Genomic DNA, 18,735 nt, shown 5'->3' with positions numbered 1-18,735 from the left:
CCCTGTTTTTTCTTGCCTATCTTTCTTTTAACCACATGAGCCAGCACCAGCTTTTTTATCCCATATACCCTGTGCTTCATTTTCCCCGGGACAGAGATTAGACCCCTTCCTAATTAGTGCCAAATGGCTTCTAACACCATCCACATCATCATCATCCAGTAAGATGCCATACTTGCCATTCTATCACATGACTGGGAATTGAAAAGAACAGATCTAACACTTTCCAGATTCAATGTCAAATGTTTTTCTGTTCCATCCCGAGCAGTTTACTCAGTGGCACTGATTAGCAGTAGCATTTTGTAATATCACTTAAGGCTTTAGCACTGTGGAGTTCTGCCAGTAATGGTGTTTAATTCACTTATATGCACCAATTCATCTCCGTCTGAAGCCTATTAATTTCTTCATTATTTTACTCTGTCCCTAGCCCCTATATAATGAGACACAATGATCCCCATTTGTGTAACCAAAAAACTCAGAGTCTCTTATAAATTACCCTTGATGCCACTGCTTTTAGTGGCCTGACAGTTTCTGTATTTCTTTTTCATATTTAAATCAATTTTGCAAGCTCCTTTCTTTAGAAGAATACACTAGAACTCTAGGACATTAAATAGAAAGTCATGACAAAAAATGTAAGACTCTGTCAAGATATATTGTATTCATAAACTGCTTTGTTAAATGCAAATCCTTTGTACAACTACTTAAAGATTTTTTTTAAAAATCAAAAGATTAAGATTCTGATGAGCTCTTTAACGTTCAGCCCTAAGAAAGGCTTCCATAGTGTTATACCAGACATGCACTGGTTCTATAAATACTTCTCATTTATCGGGATAGACTGATATCAGCTCAGTCATCAGTGAGCAACGTGTCAAAATACCTACAGCATTGCTATCAAAGCAAAGATCCTGTGACAAATAAAGGTCAGAGATATAAAATTAATCTTCTTATGCTGCTGACATTTGTGCATGGTGTGGTCTTGAGTCAACAGAAAAGTGACAGCTAAGTGTCTAGCAAGAGTTAGCACATTCATGAGAGTATTACATTGTGGTAGCCTATGAAACACACGTGCATTTCTGCTACTTCCACTTTTTTTTCCAGGATTGGAGCAAAACATCAGGAGCTGAGGGAAAAGCAAGCAAGAGTTCTTGTTGATTATGCTGCGGGAGCAACTGGATCAGTGCACGACATGGATGATGATGAAATGGACCCCAATTATGCCAGAGTGAACCACTTTCGCGAACCATGCACATCAGCAAATGTCTTTAGATCTCCATCTCCCCCATGGACTGGACCACTCAGTTACACTCGTGATGGCCGTGCACTGTCTCCAGAGAGAGACCACTTAGAGGGGCTCTATGCCAAAGTCAACAAGCCATATCATCCACCAACTCCAGCTGACAGGTAAATGTAACTTAGTGAAAGATGGATGCAGTTTTAATTCAGTACATTTCAAATTGTCTCCACTGCTGAAAGAGATTTTTTAAAAGTATATCCTTTGATATATTTAAACTAAAATGACTTGGTGCCCTAAACAAGTGCTCCACTTTGACCTACGTGTGAGATAGTAACCATCAGAATTTAAATGATAGTGCATTAGAAGGTGATATGAATGAATTGGTAGTAGTTAAGTTCATGGTACAACAGGGAGCAATTTTTGCAAGAATATGGTAACAGAGAAGTAATAATAAAAACTTGGAAAGAATATTGTCCTTTTTCCTAAGAGCTCTATTGTAAAAGGCTTTTACAAGAACACGCCATGGTAATTGGAGGTAAAGAATCAGAGAAGCAAAAAATGATGATTTCCAAGTAGTTATCACTGAAGTGAAATTATAAATAGCTGTGGAAGTAAAAGGGACATTCAACAGTAAGACTGATATTATTTTACTCAAGGAGAATGTGATACTCTATGGAAATTCACAGATGACCAGAGGTAGAAAAGAAGATAATCTTAGCAATAGGAGTTTGATGGAGTAGAGAAACATAGGAGATGACAAAGCCTGGTATCTTTAGGTTTAGCAGCTAAGGAGAAAAATAATAGGACCATCTGTCAGTACAATTGAAGCAGGTAGGGAACAGGTGATTGTAGCCCCACCTCCTGCCAGAAGGAAAATGAATGCCATCTCTCTTGAAAGGGTGATCTAAAAGAGTTTTAGTCAATAAGCATTGTTAGGTGACCCTTGGAATTATACATGCAGAGTGTAATGCTGACTGACCTTACTCTAATCTGATTGCAGCTTGAAGTCTGGAGGGAGGAGGGAGGAAGAAAAGTACAAAGAGCTCTCATTCTAAATGGAGAAAATAGTCATTTTCCAGATTTCGTAGGGTTCTGACAACCACCCAGTCCCCATTAGTAGCCAGTGTTTGCGTGGTAGCATGATATATTGCATATGTTTACCGTTTACATTTCCCCAGCTGGGTGATATTATGCACTTTCAATTAGGTTGGGGAGAGGAAGGGAAATCATGGCATTTTTATGCAGACTGTAAAGTGTAGCTTCACAAGACTGATTACCTTTCAGAGCCTTTCCAATAACCAAGTGGGAAGGAAGGAGCAATTTTTAATCCTTACTGTCAAGCTTCCAGGTTGATAATATTAAAGAAAGATGATCAAGTTTTTCTTAGGAACAAAACAAAAATATAAATTCCTATGACTATGTGATATGACCATAATATCTAAACTACTAATTCCAGGATTGATTAAGATTGGCCTTTTTCCCCCTAGCCTTTATATAAGATTGGAATTTTGTCATGCAAATAATAATAGCATACTCTTCTAGTCTATTCTGGCCTAAAGCGTGATCAATCTTCCTTTTCCTAAATAAGAGAGGTCTCTATACTCCTCTTTGCATATGTCTACTGCTGAACCTCAGTTAGGAAGGACTGTGTCTTGGTAAGCATCTCCTAATGCTGAGACAGCATGACCAAATACTAACTTCATGGAAATAAATAGGTTAAATTCTGTAAGAATAAGTTTTCCAGTCAAGTATACATGAGGAATTACACTACAGGGATAGATTGTTTTATCACAGTCTTCTTATGTTAACTATACCAGCATGCATAGTCAAGTCTCTAAGAGAACCACAAAGCAACCGAAACTCACCCTGCCTCCCCCCCCCCCAATTTTATCATCTAAAGCTTATTTTCACCCCCCAAATCCTACATTTATATTAATGACACTAGATTGGTCAACTTTCTAGCACTGTGCCAAATTACCTGAGATGAACAATTTACAAGAAGGACAGTAACATCAGGATTTGGTCATTTTCTATCCCTCTCTGTTGGCTCCATCTAATTAATTCTTAAGTCATCTGTTGCTAGCTAAATGAAATGTTAATAATTCCCTTTACAAAAGAGAGGCAAGATTTCTTTGGGCCTGTGGGCTTAGCGGTTTTGGTTTTGTAGTTTCTGGGCAGAACATCATGGCAATAGCATGTGGTGAGCAGTGCAGCACACTTCATGACAGCCAGGAAGTTGAGGGATGGAACAAAGGCCAGGGGGGATAATATATCCTTCAAAGTCATGTTCCCAATGACATTTTTGCTCCAACTAGACTCCATAGTCCTGTGAACTCAGAAGTCCTATCACCTAAGCTATGAACTCAACAGATGAATGCCTTGATAAAGGGAGAGCTCTCAGAGCACAATCATGTCTCGGTCTTCCTACCTCTAACTTCTGCTGCTTGATCAAGTATCAAGTCTTCTATGCTTGAGTCTACAAGGGACATTTCATACCTTTACTGTAATAGACATTATACGGGGCATGTTTTCCTAAATGAATTTTCAGCTATGCAGATTTGGCTAGGAAAGAATTTTCTTAGGTTAATCTTAATTACAGACACAATAAACTTCTATCAAGAAAAAAAGTTATTATTTACTGCCCAGTCCAAACGTCTGTGTGGATGATAGGGTCTTACTTTTGGCTCTGACCACCTTGTATTTAATATGACTATTGTCATATTTTTGGAAATCCAATCCAAGGGTGACATTATAACCAGAATTATTCTGTTCTTATCTCTAATCATATTTAAAGACTGATTTGCTCCTTTTTCTTGAAGTCTTCATGCAAGCTTACTCTGTGCCAAGACACAGATAATGGCTAGCTATTAGCAGCGGTGTGGTTACTATTACTACTACCTGTCCTTCATCAATGAAATTCTAAGCTCAGGGAGTCAAAGAAGAGTTCCTTTGGCATTGTCCCTGACAGCATCTGTAAGCAGACACTGGAGTTCTAAACCTTCCTTGAATTACAATGAAAGGGCACTATCATTTAAATTCAGTCAGCATTTTTGTTTGGCACCTACTGTGGTCTAAATAATATAGAAAGCCCTAGAGAAGATGCAGTGATGATCATAGCATGGTCTCAGTCCAGAGGAGATATAGAAATGGGTAATTTGAACATAATGTAGGAAAAAGAAAAGGAAGCTGTTCTGTCCTAAAATGCCTGAACTTGTCAGGAAAGGCCTCCAAAATGCTGGAACTGGCTTTGGATCAATTCATAAGCATGACCAGATAGAGTAGGATAATTGTTTTTCTCACAGTACATTGTACTGCATGTACAATGCCCAAGTGCTGGAAAGAACTTACACATTAGGGAAGCTCCAAAGCATCCAGAACACAGTGTGGATGGGAACAAAGGTGATGGAAATGAGGTTGCATTGCAAGTTGGAGTCAGCTTGTGAAAGAGTGGGGTTGCATCTTACGTTCGTACCTCGTGACTTCTTGATTCATAGTAGCTATCTGGAAGTGTGTGTCTGGAAGTGTTTTGAAATCAAGCCTGGATAACAGGCTCCAGGACAATGAGTATTAGTATGTAGGTATTGATGTATTTCTGAATCCTGAGGACAGTAGGGCCTATTAAAATGTCATAACTGGAAAATATGCTGAAATATTTTTATTTAGGAAAACAGTCCTTCTAGCTGATGGCAGTTGAAGAGGAAGATGGCCAGCCTGTGAAACTGGCTGTGAGATGATTGCAGTTGTAAGAGATGACAAAGACCTGAAGCAAGAAAGTGGCTCTAGAGACAAGAGGAAATAGAGAAGCCAAAACCCTTAGCTTACAACTAAAGGAAAGATACTTAGCAAGTGTCTCAGAATGTTCCACAGAGGTCAAGAGAACTACAAGGAGAGTTTGAGATTTGGTCACTAAGATGTCACCAGTTAACTAAAGAGAATGAGGTCAGTGCCTCAGAAGAGGCAGAGGGAGACTTGCAAGGAGAAGACAATTGATGAGGAGACAAGAACTTAGAGAGGGAGCTCAGTGGTAAAGAGGAAGCAGAGTTGTAGGATGAAAAAGATTGCAGCTTTCAGGTTCTGTCTGTGGAAGTATGTCAGAGCAAGAAGAAACTGCAGAGAGCTTCCAGAGCAATCTCATAATATCAACACTCACCGCAGGAGAGGTGAGACCAGGCTGCATTGGTGATAGGGCTCACTCAGGGCTGAGCATGGAATCTCACAGGGCCAATGGCAGATCCTCCTCACCTCTTCCCTGTAAAATCAAGCATCCTTGATAGGGGCCTTATAATACTTTGATAGTTCAACTCAGTTTTATATTTTGTATTGGGGCTATCTCCTATTTGTCTGTCTATTTCCAGAAAGACAAAGAACTGTGTCTTTCCTGTGTGGCCCACAGTCCCATCTCATTAGAGGCAACTTTGGTGTCTTCCCACCTTGCTTCTCAACTTAGAACTGAATTTCCAACCCCCCTAAAGGAGGGGGAAAAAAAACATATACCTTGGTTTGGGCTTATAAAGGATTCAGCTGTAAGTGTGATTGTGCTTTTTTTTTAAAAAAAAAAAAAATCCTTGCCACCATGACAGAGACAGACGACTGCATTTGTATAACACTGGTCCTTCTGGGATTTGAACATAGCCAGGGTTAAATCTTGCCCTCCTGTGGAGCCTGAGAGCTATTGCCACCCTGGCGTGTACAGGATGCCCATGGCAGCCGGACACTCATACTATATGTTCGGATGAGACCAGAATTGTCTCAAATGGGGATGTTTGGGCATCTGATGCAATTCTAGTTTTGCATTCATTTTGTAATAGAGGGGTTTTTTTGTTAGTTTGTTTTGTTTTTGAGGCAAGGTCACCCTACCTAGCACTGGCTAATCTAGAACTCAAAATCTTATTGCGTCAGCCTCCAAAGTCCTAGGAGTACACCACCATGCCAGGCTGATTATTGGATATTCTTGAGCAGTTGCCAAATGTGATTACATACTTGGTTTAAAAAAATTGGGGGGGGGGGGAGGCTGGGAAGGTGGCTCAGTGGTAGAGCGCTTGCCTTGCATGCCTGAGGCCCTGGGTTCGATTCCTCAGCACCACATAAGCAAAAAGAAAAAAGCCGGAAGTGGCACTGTGGCTCAAGTGGTAGAGTGCTAGCCTTGAGCTGAAGAATTGAGGAACAGTGCCCAGGCCCAGAGTTCAGGCCCACGACTGGACCCCCCCAAAAAAAACTGGGGTAGCAATATCACAAAATATGTGTATTTGCTCTTCAATAATAGACTCCTGTTTACTTTAATAAAATATATGTGGTATAGAAGCATTAACCTAATACAGAAAATAATTATTTTAAACATACAATTTTTAAAAATGAAATCATCAGAAGAGGTTCTAATTCTTTTTTTTTTAACCTTAAATGGCGTATATACATATAGCCCAGTTGGAAATCCTTGGTCTCAACTTCTAGCTCCATTGAGGTAGGTAGGTGCCTTCCTGACTCTGCTCACCTCTGTCTCAAAGTTCCAAGAGTAGTGTTACTCTAAACACAGTTTAGGAATGAATTGATGAATGGTTAATGGTATCCGTATCAGTGGCCACACCACTTGCCACAGGCATGTTCTGGCCAAATCTCCCACAAGACACTACATGGGTGATTTGGGCAATCTTCCGGTGACAAGAGTTCAGGAAGCATCCTTTTTCACTTTTAGGTAACTCTAATTGTTACAGAAATCCATCCAAATGCTGTCTCTGTGTAGCATCTCCATCCATCCTCAATCACCCTACCTGGACACAGAATATAAGTCATATTAACAGACCTTCAGATTTTTGAAGTGATCTCTCTGCCCACCTTCATTAACAAGCATTTTCCAAACCCCAGATTGTGCCAGGCTCACACTCGAAGCATAGCCCTTCCTTCCACATGAGCTCCCCATTTATAAATCCCTTCTTACAGTCCACAGCAGTAGCCTGCTCAGTGGCCATTTTCTGATACCTCAGTTCTAGTGAGTTTATGATTGCTGTGCTAAACCTGGCCACCAGGTGCCTCATTTTAGATTTTCCCAGATGACATTGGGAGCATTTATTTGCTAATATGGCATTAACTGATATATCAATTGTCATTATTCCTTTATATTTTACTTTTTAAGTAAAAATTCTGGTTTTTTTTCATTTGAGTAACCGAGCTAGCTCTACCAGTCCAGTCCCATACATTATAATTAATCTTGTATTGGCAGAATGATTTTTTTAATATAGAATGCTTTCTGTATCCAACTTAAACATTTAGCTATTAGGTTTCAAGCCAAGAAGAGTGGTATATACCTGTAGTTCCAGCATTCAAGAGGCTGAGACAGGAATATCCTGAGTTTGAGGCTAGCCTAACTTACACAATGAGAATTTATTTAGAAAGCAAAATGTACTGGGCATCAGTGGCTCACACCTGTAATCCTGGCTAATTAGGAGGCTGAGATCTGAGAATCACAGTTTGAAGCAAACCCAGGCAGAAAAAGTCCCTGAGACTCTTGTGTTCCATTTAACTAACAAAAAAAGCTAGAAGTGGAGCCATGGCTCAAGTGATAGGCCACTAGCATTAAGCAAAATAGCTCAGGGATAGCATACAGGCCCTGGTACCAAAAAAAAAAAAAAATAGCAAAATCCAAATTACTTTTTAGGTTTATCTCATTGTTGTAGTAGCCAATAAAGATATTTTAAAGTATTGATTTTTGTCTCCAATATATTACCTTTCATTCCTAGGTTATACCATTCTCATATTTAATCTCTGTGGACTCATCTATGTCATTGATAAGATCATTGATCAATGTCAAGTGCAATCCCTGCAGCTCATTACTTGAGACCTCCATTAATCAGCAATCTTTGAGATCCTCACTTAGTTATTAATTTATTCTATGAGTACCTAGTCTACATGCTCCAGTTCATCATGAATGTTGTGGAATATTTTGTCAAATACCTAATTAATATAAGTATCACATTTGTGAGACTCTCTTTATTTGCAATCTGTTAATCCTGACCAAAAAAAAGTGATTTTTCTTGCTCTTGGGGAATTTTAGAGGTAACCCTTTTCCTTTTCCAGGTATCCACAAATAATGTGTTCATTGAGACTTTGCGATGGAAAAATAAGACTTTTCATGGTACAATGTAGAACTAGGGTTTTTTTTTAGTGTCTGACTTAATACTTAGTATGGCAGGTGTTAAAATAAAAGGTAAAGTACACACAGCTCTTCAATAGTTTAGCTGAATGGCCTAGGTTTTCTAGTATGCATTCAACAGTGCCTGGAGGAAATTTTTATTGAGCACCTGTTGTATTCCACAGCCAATACAAAAAAACTTAAGAAACAACCTTCACCCTCAAGAAATTCAGTCTAATAGTTGAAACTGTCTCATGAACAAATAACCATAACATACTGCATTCCATTAGGATAGAAGTACATATAGGATATATTATAAAAGTCATGAAATTGCAAATGCTTCCAAATTGAGAAAGACTTAAAACTATAGATTGGTCTTTCTAGAACTTTGATTCAAATGTGTTAACCTTCTACTCCTTCAAAAGTCTTAATTTCTGTGCTGACATATCTCCTATGGGTTATTTATGGCTTAAATGAAATTAACCGACTGCCTGGCTCAATAAATATCATCCAAAACTCTTCAGGAAGCTTATTAAACATTATCATTGGACTATACAGTATATTACTGGATAATACATTGAGAATGTTATTGAACTAAATATTGATAATGAAAAACTTATTGATTATATATTGCTTTTGATCCTTTCAGTCATTCCTGGTTCATGGTTAATGGTTAGTTCTTATAGGCAGGCCCAGTGTATTGCAACCATCAAAAATAAAAAGTATGCCTGTACTTTGTGTGGATAAAATAGAAAATGGCTCAGTTCCATTTACATCCATTCTGTTATCTATAAAAGTGAAAAAGGCATTGATAAAATGCTAATCTACTTTGAGATTATTTTTAAAAATTAACTCATTAGATATCCCTAAGCTGGTCCTCAAAACTAAAGTTACCTTTCTGCCACCTCGCTTGATTGTCTATTTGGTTTGCAGCTGGCCTCAATAATTGTTCGCATAATACACTGCCTCAATTTCTCTGGGCCCTGTCCAAAACACATTTGTTTGGTTGCAGACAACAGAAAATCCAAGTGACATCTGTGTTTTCCCTTGTAAGGAGTTCAGATATTTTTGACATTATAAAATAGCCATCTAAACTTCCTCCTTGGCTTCCTCAGTGATTGGGCCTTATCCAACCACTGGTGATATACCATAATTATAAGATGGCAATGGGAGATTTCAATCAAGCTCGTGACTTTTGAAAGATTTCCCATAAGACTCCAGCAACTTCTGGTGTGTAAAAGTTAGATGAAAAGATCACTTATACATGTGCATGGATATTGAGGAATGGTGTTTCATCTTTCTAGTACACAAAATCAAGGGAGACAGGAAGGAATTACGAGTGGCTTTTAGGGAATCACTCTGTGAACTCCACTACAAAGACTACCCCTAGATAACTCCTCTCCTACTTTGCCTTTCACTTCCCTTTAATAATGCAAAAGCTATAGATTCGTGGCAAATAGCACTTTGTTCAAATATATTCCTATTAATTCCCTGTGGGAAGCTATCCTTATTAGATACACTCTCTTTTATAGCTCAAATAGAACTATTTCCGTCTGAATGATTTCTAATATTAATTATATGTGGTAACCCGGAGACATACACTTCTAGTTTTCAGTCACTGAAAGGATAAGAGCAATGATGGATATAAGAAGTATTAACACATGGGCTGGAAGGTGGCTCAGTGGTAGAGCGCTTGCTTTGCATGCATGAGGCCCTGGGTTCGATTCCTGAGCACCATATAAGCAAAAAGAAAAAAGCCAGAAGTGGCGCTGTGGCTCAAGTGGTAGAGCGCTAGCCTTGAGCTGAAGAGCGGAGGGACAGCGCCCAGGCCCAGAGTTCAGACCCCACAACCAGACCCCCCCCCCAAAAAAAGTATTAACACAAAGCAAAGCCTGAACAGCTGAGTATTAACTTCACAATATACTGTCACAACAGTCTAGCATCTCAGTAAAGTTGTGACTTGGTTACATACAGCCCAATAGTGTTTGTCCCCAGTGTTCTTCTTAGTGATTTTTTTTCCAGTTAAATTTATTTTGGTTTAATAGTATTTTATCTCTTACTTCTGACTCATCACTTTGTAGAAGTGGTATAGGAACTTGAGCAGTAAGTACAGTAGATTTCTTTCTTTTCTTTTTCTTTTTATTGTGAAACTACTGTATAGAAGGGTTACAATTACATGGGCAAGATATTGTGTACATTTCTTATCAAGCATTGTAGCCTCCTCCTTTGTTTCCCCTTCCCATCCCTTCCCATCCTCCCCCAACCCCAAAGTTGTAAAGTTCGTTTCGACATCTCATTGCTGCAATGGGTCCACCTATATTCCTATTTAAACAATTTGTTTTTCCCCTTCCCCTCCACAAATTATACCAACATCAAATACAGTGTGTTTTACTTCCTACAAACAGAGCCAAAGTGATCTCATTTCAGTTTGGGAAGCCCAGTGATAAATGCCAAATCCAAAGAGATTTAACTCATCAATTGAATGAAGCAATTAGACTTTTTTTCTCTTAGAAGGAATTAGTATCAATGTCTAAGTGGCTTAAACAATAATGAGAAATCTCTTAATGAAAGAATCTCTATGACCAGAAAAGTGCTAATAATAACGGATATAGCATTAACTCTACTTTCTTCCATCTCCTCTCTATTTAAAACTTCATGTTCTCATTAGTTTTTTCCATGTCCTCAGAGCACTACTCTTGGGACTCTGCTGGCTACATTGGACTGAGTTGTCAGCCTCCAAGAGTGACAGATGCAGAGAGACAGCTTCTCCCCTTTACTAGCATGAGCTAGGCAAGGAAGGATGATATTCAGAAATCAGCCATTTATAACACCACCTTCCAGCCTAGATTCTAAGGCCCAACTGGGCATGATTGAGGAATGCTTGCCAAAAATTATGCTGATTCTTAAAGCTGTTATTCAAGCCTAGACCTTAACATAAAGCAAATTGCTTGCATCTTCAGATCTATTTTTCTGACTAATTGTATTCACTTAGAAGAAGTTGGAGGGGATTACAAAAGATCCTCATTTAGACATAAAGTAGCACAAAGAGAATAGGACAGAAAAAGAGTTTCCTGCCCTGCTAAAGGATGCACTTGATCATTTGGAACTTGAATGGGGATAAGGATGAGCAGGCAATGCTAAGGGAATACTGCATTCATATTTGACTTGCCCAAGAATTTTCTAAAGAACATTAATCGAGTGGGCAGGTGAGCATTACAAAGGCCCAAAGAGAATATGGTGGAGCTTTTGGGAAAACGACATGTATCAGAAGTACAGTGCAGTGTGAGAGTCAGGGCAAGCTGGTGGCAAGAGATGAAGGCCAGTGCAAGCCATGTTGTTGAGGGACAGTAATCTAAAATAAAGCATTTGGACTAGCTCAAGGGCAAGTAGGACACCATGAATAGAGAATGGCACGCTCTGATTTGTGCCTTAGTAAAATGACAGAACTCTTGAGGGACAGGAACCTATTTTACATGAGAAAAACTGGATACTTGGAGAAATTAAGAAAATCACCCATGGTGACAAAGGTAATAAGTCGGAAAAGTGAAAATTCAACCCAGGTCTGACTCTAAAACCTGTGTATAAGCTTTCAGCTATGTTAGGATTTATTTTCAGGCTGTAAGTTACAACCCACTATTGTATCTTGAGGTTAATTTCGTGAGATCAGTGAACATGTTTTTAACAAAACAATAGAAAGAAATAGAAAAATACTGTAACATAGATTATAAAAAATGTAAGAGCTACTTCATATTTTTGTTCCAGTTACAGATGTATATATATTGTGAACATGTGTGTGTCTACAGGGTACATAGACCTGTGTTCTAAAACATGATGCAACATTCATTTCTCATTGTAGATTACAATTTAAAAAAAAAAACACTGAAAGTCCTTGAAGAGTTTGGATGGAATTGCAAAGTATCTTAATTTTTAGGCATAAATATTTATATAGACCAAAGTGACTCCTACCTATAATCTCACATGCTCAGGAGGCAGAGATCTGGAAGATCTCAGTTCAAATTAGCCTGGACCATAAAGGTGTAGGAGATCTCCTCTCAACCAGTAAGCTAGGCATGATGGTTCACATCTATGATGCTAGCTACATGGAAGTCATATGTAGGGGAATTGTGGTACACTATGGAGAAAAAAGTGAGACTTTATCTAAGAAGTTATTCTGAATGCAGAAGGGATTGGAGGATGATTCAAGTGCTGGATTGTCTGTTTAGAAAGCTCAAGAGTAAGGCCCTGAATTCAAACTCCAACATTTTTTAACTTAAAAATGGATGTTTGAGATGAGGGCCAGTGGGTTAAGCCTATAATCCTAGCTGCTCAGCAAACTGAGATCTGAGGGTCAAGGTTCAAAGCTAGTCCAAGCAGGAAAAGCCATGAGATTCTTATCTCCAATAAACTATTCAGAAAAAGCCAGAACTGGTGCCATGGTTCAAGTGCTAGAGCACTAGCCTTAAGCAAAAGAAACTCATGGATAGAGTTCAAGCCCCAGGACAAGCAAAACAAAAAACAAAAAATAAAACAGTAAGAAAATTCATTTTTGCTAGGTGCCAGTGGCTCATGCCTATAAATGTAACTACTCAAGAGCCTAAGATCTAAGGATCATGGTTCAAAGCCAGCCCAGGCAGACAAACCTGAGATACTCTATTTCCAGTTAACTACCAAAAAGCTAAAAGTGGAGTGGGTATAATGTGGTAGCATGTTAGCCTTGAACACAAAAGCTCAGGGACAGCACCCAGGCCCTAGTTCAAGCCCCAAGACCAGCATCAAAAAAAATTAAAAATAGAAAGTATGTTCTTCCTCAACTTTCAGATATTCTCTTTCATCCTTTTTTTTCTACCTTCCTTCTTCTTTTCATTTTACCCACAAGTTATTTGATGTCAATTATATACTAAGCACCCCATTTAAGAATGAGATGCTACAAAAACTTATCAAGAGTCTTGGGCTATGACCTACTTCTATGTAGTGAGATTTGTGTTGATCTACCCTGCTTACCCTGGGCCTCTTATGACCTATGGTTTACATTAATCTGTTAGGCTGTACAACATACCTTTTCATTACACAATCTATGCCAATGCTCAGAACAAGATCCAAAGTGCCCTATTTGTAATTTCTGTATTTAATGCAATCCATAATCAAGAAGAGGCCACTGTTAGGTCAATTACTTTCTTGTATTTATCTTTGCAAACAATAAATAATCAGTGGGATGAGAAAGGGCAGTAAAAGATGGTTTTAATATTAACACTCATAAATATCCAATATCTTAAGAAGATGTTTTAATATTTATATATGATAGAATAGCCACCCCTCTAGAGAACTGACTGAAGATTTATACAAATCCATCCAGAAGAGAAGAGTCTTTCCCTCAGCCCAGCCAAACACTCTGGATTCTCTCAAATATGGCCATTCCTCAGCCTCTTGCTTTCCCCACTGCCAAGAAGTCTGGGTACAAGCCTCCGCAGGACTCTCATCCTCAGCGCAGATGCCGTGGACTCTCATGCCATGTTCATTCACCCCAGAGCAAAGCCTAACCAGATTAGTTCCTACCATCCTCCTTCCTCTTTCTGGTTTTCTCATTCAAAACTTCCCCCAGAGGACACTGGTCAGGTTACCTGCACCCCACACCGGGAGCCAGAAGCATAGTCATATCTTACGCCTTCCAGGAAAAGTCAATCTCTAGAGAAGGCAAAAACATTTCACAGTCAGCACTACTACCTGAAGTCCCTGTGACTCCAGTGTAGTGTGGATGATATCAAAAATGGGCCATTATTTGCATCAGGGCCAGACAAGAATAGAATATTGGCATCTGAGAGAGGATAGAGATTAGATTGTTAGTCAGTGTAGTTGGGTTGTACAACTTTAAGCAACTTACTTTTCTCTGGCTTGGTTTCCATGTTTATCAAATAGGTATAAACATAAACCCTACATCAGAGTGTTGTAACAAGGATTGAGCTGAGTGTGTGTGTGTGTGTGTGTGTGTGTGTGTGTGTGTGTGTACAGAAAGAGCATTTTGCAGCTAAGAAATACCATTTAAGTAAGCTAATACTATATATATGTTAATATATTCACATTTTTAGTTGTAAAAGTGATGTCGAGAGGGGTTACAGTTACGTAAGTCAGGTATTGAGTACATGTCGTTTTGAAGAGTGTCATCTCTTCCCTCATTTTCTCCCAGTTATTTTTCACTCCCAAACGCCCTGCCCCCCAAATTGTATAGCTTATTTTAAACATAGTGTCTAGTATCACTTCAGAATTAATTCACCCTTTGTCCCACCATTTCTATGCTTCCCCTTCCTCTCCCAAATCAGATTAACTTACATCTTACCCTCCTCAAGTCAGATAAACTTACATACAAGACATAAAGTACAGATGAAAAATAGCAGCAAAAGGGGAAGCACAGGGGAAAAAAACACAGAAAGTAAAATAAAAAGTCCCTTGTTTCCATTTCTGTGCGTTCATTTCAATAAGCATCATTTTATCTGACCATACCATTCTGCTGTAATATTAATTGCTTAGAGCCAAGCATGTGGCACAAGCCTATAATTCTGACACTTAGAAGGCTGAGATGAAAGGTTCATAATTGGAAGCTAGCCTGGGATGCATTGTAAGATACTGTCTCAGAAATAATATCAACAAATTCTTTAGTGTTGAATTGAAGCTGGGTAGAGAAATCCCTTGCACTCTCCAGTTTTCTCCAGTGATTGCAGAATGACAACATAATATCAACACCAAAAATTTGATATTGGTACAATGTGTGTGTGTGTGTTTCTACACTATGTAGATCTGTTCACTTGTAGGTCTGTGTAACCACTTTAACAAGATACAGATCTATTTCCATTACCACAAAAACATCCATCACATAACCTCTTTATAGTAACATGCCTTTCCCACCATTCCTAGCGCTCAGCAATCACCAAGCTGTTTTCCATCTCCTATAATTCTGTCACTTCTAGAATGCAGCCTAAGGGGAATCACTTAAGTAAGGAAGTATGTGACCTTTTAAGGTTGGCTTTTTCACAAAGCATAGAGCCCTTGAGATCAGACCCATCCATATAGTTGTGGGTACCGTCATTCATTTCTTTTTACTGCTGATCTGAATCACATGGCACAGATGAACCACAATTTGCTTAACCATTTGCCTATTCAAGAACATTTTGGCTGCTTCCAATTTGTGTCCATTACAAATAGAGCTGCTATAAATAATCACTCAGAGGAGTTTATATGAACATAAGTTTTGATTCTTCTATTCTTCTCTAGATGCCTTTAGTTCCTTTTCTTGCCTTATTGTAAAATCTAGAACCTCTAGTTGAATAGCAATGGTGGGTAAACATTTTTGTCTTTTCTCTGATCATCTTACAATGATCTTTCACCAGTGAATGTACTGTTAGCTGCAGCGTGTGTGTGTGTGTGTGTGTGTGTGTGTGTGTGTATTATGTTTAATAAGGTGACTTTTGTACTTAAATTTATAGGAGCATGACTTTTTCCCTATTTACTTGTTAATATTTTGTATTACATTCATTTCAAGTATTAAGCCAGAATTACATCCTGAGCTAAAAACTACTTGGTTGTAATATATAGTTATTTTCATATATTACTTAAGTCTATTCACTAATGTTTGGATAAGACATTTGTATTTATGGTTATGAGAACTATTGGTCTGTCTTTTTATTTTGTGTACTGTCCTTAATTTTGGTATCAGGGAAATATTAGTTTTATTGAATGATTCAGGAAGTATTGTATATTTTACTTGTGCAGATTAGATTGGGAGGAACTGGTATTCATTCTTGTTTAAATAGGTGGCCAAACTCTCCAGTGAAACTGTCTGAGCCTAGTGATTTCTTTTAGGAAACTTTTAATTAAAAATTCAAAACTTTAATATTTAAGGCTCTAAGTAGATGATATCATATTGAGGGAATTGTTGTGGCTTTAATTTTCTAAGAATTAGTCCATTTTAACTAGATTGTCAAACTTATGTCAGTTATTTGGAGTGATTTTTACAATTTCATTGATGAACTATTTTCTTATTAGCTCATTGTTCTGCAAGGTTGTGTAGTATTAACCTGTTTTGCTCTTAATACTTGAAAGTTGTGTCTTAGTCACTTGTCTATTTTGTTGTAAGCTTGTCAACTTTATTTATCTTTTTTTTTTTTTGGTTGGTTGTGGGGCCTGAACTCTGGGCCTGGGCACTGCCCCTCAGCAATTCAGCTCAAGGCAAGTGGTCTACCACTTGAGCCACAGCACCACTTCCAGTTTTCTGATGGTTTACTGGAGATAAGAGTCTCACAGACTTTCCTACCTGGACTGGCTTTGAACCTCGATCCTCAGATCTCAGCCTCCTGAGTAGCTAGGATTACAAGCATGAGCCACTGGCACCCAGCAACTTTATTTATCATTTTAAAGGACCAGCTATATTTTAAATTAAACTTCTCTTATTGTTGTGGCCCTAATTTCATTGATTTTACTTTTTATTCTTCCCTTTCCTTCCTGTTGTTCAGTTTTTATCTCTCCTTTTACTTCTTTAAGGAGAAACTGACATTCTTGACTTGAAAACTTTTTGTTGTTTTTATGGGTTCTTTTAGTTCTGGGTTTTTTTTCGGGGGCAGGGGAGTTGTTTAGTGCTGGGCATCCAATTGGATTTTTTTCCTTTGTAAATATAAGCATTTGATGCTATAAAATTCCCTCTCAGCTCTGCTTTAGTTGTATTATATAAATTTTGATAGGTCTTATGTTGTTATTCATTCCGTTTAGTGAGATTTTTATTTACTGTGAAACTTCCTCTGTGATCTGTGGACTAGTTAGAAATGTGTTGTGTGGTGTAAGAATTTTCCTGTGATCTGTTTGCTGTTTATTAGTAGTTGCTTCATTGTGTGAGAAAACAGTTTACAGATAGTTTTCTTTGTGTTTAAATGTTAAAATGCCCACTATGATGAAAGATTTATTTTTTCTTTAATCCTGCCCTTTATTTTTTGAATTTTTAACATTTTGAAGCTTGCTATTAGCTATATGCAAGGCTATGTGAAGGTCATTATATCTTCCTAGAGTCTTTACCCTTTTATCATTTTGACTCATCTCTTTATTTCTAATAATTATATTTGCTTAGTCAATAGTTTCTTGCTATATTTTTATCTTTTCACTTTCAAAATTTCCAGATTTTTAACACATAAAACTTACTTTTTAGATTGTGCTTTCATATCCCTATAATTTTCACTTAATCTACATATTCTTTTCCCCGCTCCTTTGATACCAGTCCTGGACCTGAATTTACTTTCTTAGAACTTTCTCTGAGATTTTTTGCTGAAAGCTAATGCTCTATCACTTGAGCCACAGCGCAACTTGTGGCTAAGATACTTGTTTGGAGATAAGAGTTTTTTGGACTTTCCTGCCAAAACTGGCTTCCAACTGCAGTCCTCAGATCTCAGCCTCCTAAGTAGCTAGGTATATAAGTGTGAGCCACTGACACCTGGCAACTTATGCTATTTTTATTTTTCTTTTATTCTTGCCTTTTCAAAAATTATTAATTGAGCATTCTATGGTGTAATTTTTTACACATTCTTTTGAATTTCAGAACTGGTAGCACTCAAAATATGAAATATGCATTCCTGATTTACTACTGTCCAGAGAAATTATTACTTTAACCAGTATCTAACCAACTCATTTACCTTGAAATATTTCACACAGTTTAACTCATTCAGCCTTTTGGTATGTTGCCCTGTATTTTAAATCAAAACATATAGTAGATTTATTATTTAAAATAGTAAGCACTAATGCTATTTTTCTTTCTTTCTGAGTAATTTTACTTTTATCTGAAAGGTTTCACTCTTTCTCCCAATAACTTTCTTTAATATGTCTTATAATATGGCAAATTATTTGTTTTGCTTGTTTTTAAATGTTTTAATTCATTGTTATTTTTAAAGATAACAGAGGTCTTTCCTCCATTTTATCATTGTACACAAAAAAATCATTTTTTTTGTCTTTCACTGTTTTCATCAGTTTTAACAGAATACTGTTACTGATTTGGAAAAAAATGTATCCTGTTTTTTTTCAACTGCTTTAATTTTTTTCTCCACCTTTATTTTCAGCAATTGGATTATGATATGACTCTGTGTGTGAGGGGTGGTCTGTGATTGTTATTATTAAAATCTAAGATTTTCAAAGCTTCTTAGATCTGTAGTTTAATATCCTTCATTGGTTTTTGAAAATTGATATGTATCTTCTAATATCCCCTCTCCTTCCCCTCTTTCTCCCTTCCTTCACCTCTACCCCCTCCATTTCCCTGGAAATCCCATGAAACAGAAATATTAGACCTTGCCCTTTGTTCTGCATTGTCCTGGTGGTTGTTTCCCCTTACCTTTCAGTTGGTTATTTTGTAATGCTC

General features: G+C 37.8%; 1 protein-coding gene across 2 annotated transcripts in view; it reads left to right on the top strand.

Annotated features, from left to right (window-relative positions):
- Window positions 1-18,735, top strand: part of Pard3b (par-3 family cell polarity regulator beta) — a 971,067-nt gene that overhangs the window by 798,834 nt on the left and 153,498 nt on the right. Inside the window, exon 20 of one of the 2 annotated variants that reach the window (XM_042679101.1) lies at window positions 1,096-1,398. The exons of the other annotated variant lie outside the window; for it this stretch is intronic. Within the exon in view, the coding sequence (XP_042535035.1) occupies window positions 1,096-1,398 (303 nt within the window). The remainder of the gene's footprint in view (window positions 1-1,095; window positions 1,399-18,735) is intronic. 2 annotated transcript variants of the gene reach the window in all.

This window comes from Dipodomys spectabilis, unplaced genomic scaffold (genome assembly GCF_019054845.1).
Source record: "Dipodomys spectabilis isolate Male_0828 unplaced genomic scaffold, ASM1905484v1 ptg000051l, whole genome shotgun sequence".
Lineage (NCBI taxonomy): Eukaryota > Metazoa > Chordata > Mammalia > Rodentia > Heteromyidae > Dipodomys > Dipodomys spectabilis.
The sequence above is the reverse complement of the archived record's forward strand: the minus strand, read 5'-3'. Positions and strand labels throughout refer to the sequence as shown.